This window comes from Amblyomma americanum, chromosome 1, assembly GCF_052857255.1.
Source record: "Amblyomma americanum isolate KBUSLIRL-KWMA chromosome 1, ASM5285725v1, whole genome shotgun sequence".
In the NCBI taxonomy this organism is placed as follows: Eukaryota; Metazoa; Arthropoda; class Arachnida; order Ixodida; family Ixodidae; genus Amblyomma; species Amblyomma americanum.
The window spans coordinates 390,592,478-390,601,903 of NC_135497.1; the positions used below are offsets into that span (position 1 = coordinate 390,592,478).

General features: G+C 43.8%; 1 protein-coding gene across 1 annotated transcript; it reads right to left on the reverse strand.

Annotated features, from left to right (window-relative positions):
- Positions 1-3,073: 3,073 nt before the first annotated feature.
- LOC144115706 (uncharacterized) lies at positions 3,074-6,670 on the reverse strand. The gene is made up of 3 exons (XM_077650177.1): positions 6,084-6,670; positions 5,055-5,205; positions 3,074-3,199 (listed from the first exon to the last, which is right to left on the reverse strand). Exons 1-3 carry the CDS (start codon positions 6,184-6,186, stop codon positions 3,106-3,108), a joined length of 348 nt encoding a protein of 115 aa, XP_077506303.1. The 5' UTR covers positions 6,187-6,670; the 3' UTR covers positions 3,074-3,105.
- Between the last annotated feature and the right edge of the window lie 2,756 nt (positions 6,671-9,426).

The following is a 9,426-nucleotide window of genomic DNA, read 5'->3' on the forward strand; positions in this document are numbered from 1 at the left end:
GCAATGTCAGCGCACGGAGCTCTTCACTACAGCATCCTTCATATCTGTCTGTTGGACTTAAACAGCTTTTATTTATGAAAATTCGTCATCCTTTTGTCGGTGTTTATTCTAGAACGCAAGTATTTTATCTTTGGTGAATATTATTTTTCGATTAAGGAAAAGTGACTATTTTTGTTGATTTAATGCGGCAGTCCATTGTGATCAGAAGACACTTTTGCAGTTGAAGAGTCACGCCGTGACGTGGCACGATTTCTCCTAGCCCACTAGTAATTAAGGTGACGGTGGTAGTATTTGGAGTGGTGCTTATAGGAGTAATTGCTCTCGTCATTAAAAATGCCACACAGTTTAAATGAGAGCTAAGAGACGAAAACAGAAGTGAAAGTATACTTCTAAGACCTAGTTTGACACGTTGTCATTGGGTTGTCGCACTGGTTTGAACGAGTATGATCTGCGTGTTGATGGCAGCAATGCGACTGCTGCTCAGCCATAACATGAAAGTTTTTCGTGGCAGTCATGCACGGTTTTGTGTCACTGTCCTAGATGCATTAGAAAAATTTACTGGACTGACTGAGAGCTCTGAGGTGGTGAAAATGAACAAACCTTGCTTAGCTAGCAGGTGGCGAGGAGGTAGGGCTTCCCCGGTCCATAGACGCATGTAAGCAAGCGGAGCAATACATCAAATCGCACACCTAGGGTGCTTATGTAACGATACCGTGGTCGCATCACGTTCCTGGCTTCCCTATTTGCTTATAAAATTTGATAGATTGTAATTTACTCAACCCCCAACTATAATTGGATACAACTTACAGGGCCTCATAAAGGGACTCTCACTAAATTTGCGGTATGTTAAAAGATGCTGCTTCACAAATATCCTCCGGCTAGAATTTTTTAAGTGCGTTTTATGGAGGCTGAGTTATATGTAGTCAAAATTTGGACTTCCGCGTCTCTGTGCCTTTCCCTCAAGAAAAAGAATTATAAGCTCTACAATTATGATACCTCGGTTTTTTGAAAGTCAGACATTGAGAAGCTGATTTTGTTCGCTGTTGAGGTTGTCTGGCGGAATAATACAGGGCACTGCAGACCGTGGCCCAGTGGTACCATCTGTACCCTACCATAGCTATACCCTGCATGCCAATACTGACCTTTTTCGGCTCTAACCAAAAAGTCCAACTTCTACTCATAGCCCATGTGTCGCTTCAGAGTGTTGAATCCCACATACCACCACTTCATGAGCGGTAACAATCTAACGGTGAACTGGTTCCCACAGTATGTACATATTAGTGTGAAATAACGCTTATCGAAAAACTGAGTTGAATGTCTTTGGGCGTTACAAGTCGTCATGAGCACGGAAATGATGGCCGTGGCCACCTATTTCATATGGCTGATACTTTAAAATATGCGACAGCAGAAAAAAAAAAGAAACCCCGAGCCCACATATGCTTTTCAATTTTCTGCACTCGATAAGGCATGGTCCCACTTTTTTTGTATAACCTATGTTCAAATAGCGCTGTTGTATGCACATTCTGCGACCATGTCATCATCTGTACATATTTATCATGATCACGCATCATTTACAAGCATATGTTGGTTTTAAAAGAATGGCCAGGCTTAGCTTGGTTCAGCCAAGGATGCGTTGCATATCTCGATGGAGTTCCGTGCTGCTCCGTTGACTCGATAGGCTATTGACTCGATCGCCATTGAAACTGCCCGTGTAGCAGCGCTCGATCGCCTTTGAGTCGATAGACTATCGGTTCGAGGGCCCTCGAAATGCCCGTGTGATAGGGGTATGACTGTCCCGGCGAAGGAGCGCAGCTATTTTATGGACCTCCTTCACCCCGCGACGTCACGAAGATGCGGTGGCGCTGATGTTAGCAGCGACTTTCGCATGGTAGGCAAAACAAGTTACGCTTGCCCGTGTCTACCGCAGCTGCCGCAGCTACCGGCGGCTGCTTCAAGCCTGTGCACTGCAGAAGCAGCATGTATTGACCAGCTGCGTCACTGCTTGATCCGCGTAGTAGCATAAAAAATATTAAATTAGCCTCGATAGGTTTCTCGCGCATAAATGGCGCATTCGGAAACTGGCTAACAGGCATTGGGCCACTGTAGTAAAGCGCGAAGTCTGGGAGTCGATAGGCACTGCCACTCAATGCACTTATAGCATGCAAGTTACTGCGTTTATTCACCAGAACTTCAGGATAGTAGGCTGATAATTGCTCAAGGAAAAAAAGACATATGCAGCTGCACACGTACACTGTAAAAAAAAATCCGTCAAAATGACGGGAAATACCTTGGCAGCTCTATTTCCAAGCATTTGACCGTTAAAATGATGGCACCCCGTCATTTTAAAATGACGGTGCTTTTTCATCATTTTGATGTTTTTCTTGTCAATCTGAAATACAACTGAACCGTCAATTTGATTACATTTGACCATCAAAATGACGGCAGAACATCATTTCTAAATGACAGTTTTTCCATCATTTTGACGTCTTTCTTGTCAATCTGAAATACAACTGAACCGTCAATTTGATGACATTTGACCATCAAAGTGACAGCAGAACATCATTTCTAAATGACAGTTTTTCCATCATTTTGATGTTTTTCTTGTCAATGTGAAATACAGTCAAACTGTCAATTTGATAGCATTTGACCGTAGCAGTTACAGCAAGATGTCATTTCTAAATGACAATGTTTTTTCCTGACTTCGATGTCATTTTTATCGATTTGAAAATATAGCCAAACTGTAATTATACCACTGATTGTCTGCGATGGCAAGCTGTCAATTTTAAAACTGTTTTTATGACTTCAAGACTTTTTGCAAATTTGAAATTATCTATAACTGTCAGTACAGCATTTGGCCATCAAGGTAATAGCAGGCTGTAATTTCGAGATGACTATGCTTTTAACCATTCCAAAATTTGGCTTGTCAACATGAAATGCAACTGTGTTGTCAGTATGATGGCCCAACACGACAAGTCTCAACATAATTCTGTGTCAATATATAGTGTGGTGAACCTGACCACATGAAAGTCACTTGCAGTGGGCAGTACCTCATAAACCATGCAACAAAAACAAATTTACATTTCTACTTGCACATTTATTCATAAATTAAAGTGCATTCAGCAGGCTCAGCAACTTTGGTGCGATTCCGCAGGCCCTGCCTTTGCCGCGCCCTTTCGTTGGGTTGCTCTGCCCAAGGTACCTGGAAACAAAACGAGGATAGAATAAATCCATGCTCCATAAACTGTGCCAATCACATACTCTGCCTACACGCGTGAAATGCCATGAATGTGTGAACTGCACTACCTTCTGCAACACACAGTATTACGAAACTGAAAGACGAGATTAAAATCAGGTAGCAACAAATGTGAGCACACTAGTAGTGCGCTTAAATAGCTACATATACATGCACTAACAATAGATGATGTACCTAAATGTAACCATTATTATAACTCGTAAAAACAGCCCACAATTGCACACACACACCGTATAGTATTTCTAGTAACAATAGGTGCTCATCATGTACAGGAACCATACACAGAGTCTAGAAACCATAACTATGCAAGAGCATTTTGCTGCATTTCAGTGTTTTCAGCTATCAGCCGCAAACATAGGTCAGTATTGATGTAACACCCTGATGTCCAGGTATAGGCTGCAATTGCACATGTGGCAACCATGCATACATTTAAAAACCTCATTATCATGCCTCATCATCTTACCATTTGCACAATGCTCATTCTAATTTCTGTGCCCTTGGCCACAAATAAGTGGAATTTCACACCTGAAATCTTCTGAGCAATCAACAAACCTGTCACGATGATGAATGTCTTAATTTTTTTTCTTTTACACTGCAACTGTTGACACAAAGGGCGGCCAACTTCTCAGGTGCCAACATAGCAGACTTCACGATGGCTCTTTCACCTGTCCATTTCAAGTACTGAGCAATTCTGGACAAATATGGGATCACAGCATAATTTTTTTTGAAAGGGGCTAATAACCCTGCCAGCCCCTAAAAGATCACCAGGTGAAAGGGGAAAGTGCCATGTAATGGTTGTGACAGTACCTGTGAAGCTGTCCTGCCTATGTGTCACGTCTCCCGTTTCAATGCAAAATGAAATCTGACATTCATCATTGCAAAAGGTTTGTTGAGTGCCCAGAAGGTGAGGTAGAGAGCTCTACTTTCTCGGGGCTGATTGTACACAGGCTACAGCGAGCACTGCATCAATGGTAACAAGCGAACCTGAGGCCTGTAAAAGTGCAGAGAGGCATCCGGCAACTTGCCACATGTGTGGACGCAACCCATAGTCAGACACACTGTAATGTTGCACTAGGACATTAGCCAGTGGACACGATACATAGTAGAGCGATTTAAAATAACTGCATTTACACTTAATCCTCGCTCCTATTTTTCCTGACGTCGGTACTTATAAAAGTGCTGCACACATTACATTTAGCAATAATTGACAGTCGCCCGTCCTATCTGGTTCTTCGTTCTAGCCCCTTTCTTGCAGTAGCCAACCAAAAAATAAGCAAAACACTGAAAAGTGTTATCTAGATGCACTCACAGGACACGTGACCAAGTTTAGGCAATGCAAACTGCCAGCCTGGTGCATTCATCACATGACAATGATCAAATCCGCAATTCTGCAAGTGTCAGAATACCAGAACTGGGTGCAATTTAAAATTAAAAGTCCGGCCTTCATCTCGCAATTGCCAGAGCTAGCCAATGTGCAAGGCTTGTTAGCATGTACTGCTGGCAAGCAGCACTATGTCAATAATCTTACCATTCTACTTTCTAAAGACGCCTGTGACTGGCAAACCACCATACAGGTGTGCCAAAAAAGCAACACGGTGCCGTGTCAGAGAACGAAGAAATGCACGAGAGGAATGTATGTGACGACATCAGAATTTCAGGGGAACAGGGCAGAACTGATCATTTGCAGGCACTGGCTAAGGAGGGCGAGTGCCTTTCCTTAGGAAAAAGAAGCCTGCTGCTCACACTATTGCCTCGGATTCCGATTGCTTATCAAACGCATCATCCACATTCACTCATTTACCTCTGCAAAAGCTCCATGGTGAGGGGGCAGTCGGGAGGGTACGCAACGTTGAACACAAAGAAGGCACCAAGGAGGAGGCCCATGGCCTTCTCAAGACTTCTTGTAGAATCCACTGCAACGATGATCTTCTTTATGTCCCCCATGCTTGATCCTGCAAGGAAAAAAAATTAGTCACACGCAAACGCTACCCACTAAAGGGGTGATCTAATAATTCGAGTAACTCTATGGCCTTCGATGTGTCCACTGAGAGAAGCCGAATTCAAATGTACTCGTAAAAAGCCATACTGGGTCTTGTTGCTAGGCCTTATGGTACCCTGGCAGTAGACAGACACATGCAACATGCCCTCCCTTATCAGTGCTTTACACGCCACTAATTATATCTGTTGAAGATGCTTGCTTCATGTAAACATACTACATAGAACTTGTTTATGGAAAAAGCTTTACAAATATTGCACGACAAAAAAGAATTAACTTTGTCGACAGAATACTCCGTTTTTTTTTAAATAATGGGGAATAGTGATGAGGTAACGAAACTTGGGCAAGCACCGAGGCAACTTTTCAAAGGCCCTTCATTTTGTACCTAGCCTGCCATGACATTGATGAGAAAAGCCAAGCTCAGCTTCGTTCATGCTTTCTAGCAGAACGTCATGCTTTTGGCAAGTCAAAAGGCCGCACATTAGTCTCGATGAACTCTGGCATATCACCTTATAGTGCGGAGATTGCCCCACCCTCCCCACTTATCAACAGTACTGCTACTGAGTTCCAAATTTTTTGTACACTCTAATAAGAATGGAAAACTACTGGCCAAACTTGCACATTGTTATCATGTTTAATTATTAAACAAACTGTACATACATAAGATGAAGCAGCAATTAAGCCTTTCATCCAGGGCTAGCCTCATTCCTAAGTTTTGAATATGTCCTACTAAGTAGAGTGAAGTTACACAAAATCAGGTTACATCGTAGAATAATAAAATACACTGTACAAGCCATGTTTTGAGCCAAAGTTCTATAAATGACAAATACATACCAATCACAGCAAGGTGCGGAGTTGTTGGCAGTCCTTCCAGCCCCCCTTCAGCTGCATGCTGGGAATTCACAAGCCACATGTTATTAGACTCCAGAGAAAACATCAGTGATCAGATACATGCATCTCAATAATAAATCATAACCATACTTCCAACGATCCTGCTGTCATCAAGGCACTTTCTACACCTCGGGTACAGTATCATTTCAGCAGAAATGGATGAAAATGCGGTATAAAATTACAAGACTACAAATTTACTTGATTCAATAATTCCCAGCTAATGGATACGCCAGTCGAAAGAAATTTTTGGCCCTTGTTTGAGGCTTATAGGCAATAAGCTATAAAAATGAATAGAATTTATTTGGAAATAACTATTGCTGAAATCATTAGGCCCATATCTTAATGCTATACAAGAATGAAACTGCACACTATCAGTACACGAACTAAACACTGAGCTGCCCCATCGCCACCGGACACCGACGTATGGGGCTCGGTGTGCCAGGAAGCGAGGAACAACAAAAAAGAGAGCGTAAGAAATAAAACAGAAAAAAGCTGATCAGTGCACGAAAAGTAGTCTGCTTTTTATTGACGAATACTTTTACGAACCTACGACAGTAGTGCCGACACCATGAATTCAAGGGAGCTGCAGATGGCCAGCATGGTAGTCATAGCACATGTCTTGGCCTGAATTACAACTGAAAATGTAAAAAATGGTTTTTACGACTATTTTTACTGCCCATTAAGCCCATTCATAAGGTGTTCTGCATTTAAACAGAGGCGCATGGCGCGCTAGAGCTCGACCAACTCGATTTCGATCCTTGGCCCGCGTAGCAGTAATCGTAACCGAAAGTCAGGCTCGATCGCGATTGTATGTGCCCGCATGATAGAGATACTATAAACGACTTTCTTCGACTTTCTTCAATTAACGTGCGCCAATGCTCTTCGTACGCTTCAGTGTTCCTCACAGGAAGATTTTTTTACACGTGGGCGCACGCAGCCCCTGAAAATCGCTGCACGTGGCTGAACCATGAGGCCGCGATTCACGCTTTACGTAGAAGCATGTCTCTGAACGGCAATCTCGGGCCCACGGCCATCGGTGCGTGTATACATTACGCGTGAGAACTAGCGTGCTCCTCGTAGCTATGTGCCGCACAGAACGCGTACTGCACGAACGAAGCATATAAGCAGAACACTTACCTCTACCCGCTGCAGTTGATTTTCCGCTGCAGCCCATACGTTCCTTGATTGCGTCTTCGCGGCCTTCCAACGCGCCGCACACAAAAAGGCAAAATGGCGCAAACTGCAGAACGCACACCCGGGCAGAAGCAGCGCGCACAAAGAAAAGCGAGAGGGAACCACGACAACCGGACTCCTTCCTTGACAGCGGGGGCCGGAAGCGCGCGTTGAGCGACGTCTCACATGACGTACCCCTATGCGCCAGCCAATAGAGTTTCTCGTTTTGTGTTGCGCTCTCCGTCTCTTTCTCCTCGCCCGCTCGTTCACGGCGAAGTCTCCGTCTTTCCCGTTTGACGCCGGCGGCTCGTCAAAATAGATAAAAAAGTGGCCGTCAAAATGACGGTTTGTTTTTACAGTGTACTTATCACCTTGAGCCGGAGTGCACGGGGCGCCGACAGGTTCACTCGCCCCCAAGGAATGCGTTTTTTGTTAATAGCACACCATGTTTTAATGGCGCGTTTTATTACATTTAATATTTACTTGAAACTGTTTCTTGATATGACGACGTAATTATTTCATTCGAGTAGAAAGAAGTCTGGTAAGTTGTGTCAATCTTGCGCGGTCGTGTTGGTGTGCTTAGAATAGCGTACCTTAAGTGTGCTAAACGCCATATGCTTTTTCACTGCATCATGCATGTGTCATGTTTCATGAGGTAGTACATGATCGCGAAGCTTGTTTGGAAAGAAGCAGCCGCAGGCGTGCTACTAACAGACACGTGGCGAGATTGAGAGGGGACGCGGCAATGAAAAGTGTTTTCGTTATTCATGCATGCGATATGTAACTAAACTTGGTGCAAATATGGAATTCCTACGCTAGTTTCAGTAATTCCTTTTATTTATAGCTATACCTGGTGCAGTTCTGGGTAATTATAATTAACACCGTCAAGTCCCCCAAGGTCTAAATAATAGAGTAGATAGTGCGCAGTTTTTTTATGCCAGCATGTACATAAAGCCCTGTTCTGTACGATGACGTGATCAGTTCTTTTTCTATATGATCAGTACTTATGCATGCATAGTTACATGAAAACGTTTCTTACAAGAAATAACTAACACAGTACTGCACGTGTAGGGAAAAAAATCGAGATTTATTACGCTCCACAATGTCTCAGGAACAGTTTGCGACAAATGGAATCATTTGATTTTCATACGAATTACGAAGGTGAGTGATCCAGTCGCAGAAAATGTGAGAGGTCACAAAACGAACCTTAAAGTTTATTCCCTCGTTTATGGCATCTTCGCTTTCGCTTTGGTCAAAGAAATGCGGCACTGAAACCAAAGAAATTACCTCACAATTTTTGACGACCACACTTCTAAAAAGCGTAATTTATAAATTTGTACTCAAATTTTGCTATAATTTTTCGTCACGAAACTAGACTTCAGGGCTAGGAAAGAAAATAATTCTAGAAATCAAAAATTTTCACCAAATCGAAGAGCTTAACAAGAGGACAAGTCGGCCTGGCTGGTGCGTGGTCATGCGGCTAAACAGAGCGCTAAGCTAGACAAGAGATCAGGGACACGACGCTGTCCCCACTTTTCGCACAGCGCGACACGTACGTATGTCAGCAGACGATGAGCGCATGTCTGCTCCGACGAAACAAGGCCAGCACTTCCCCTCACTATTGTCCCGAAGTAAAATCATTCCGGCTAGTGCAGAGTGTCAAAACTTGTTTTATTCAATGCCTAGCGGATAAATAAACGGCAGGAACGCTTTCTACATGTTTACTACTAACCATATATACAATACAGTGGCAAACTATTTCTCTTTATAGGCCGCACGTTGCCAACGGAGCTCGTGTACTTCAACAAATTACTAAGTTGGAAGCATCGACCATTGCTATGATTCGCAGAAACTGGAAACGCGCCTACAAGCCTTGAAAACCCGCGCTCAACACCTATCCGCGACGCCACTCCCCGACCTTTTGCCTACCACGAGCTCGCTAGCTACTGCAGCGCCACCTCATTTGTTTACAAACATGCAGGAGGTCTATACATATGCCGTGACGTCAATCATAGCGCAGCGCCCCTAGCGGGAGGAGCGGGAGTCAGGTGGTGGCTGCGGCCGCGCGCGACCGCGCCAGTTGGGGCCCAGCTTTTGCTCCGTGACGTCACGC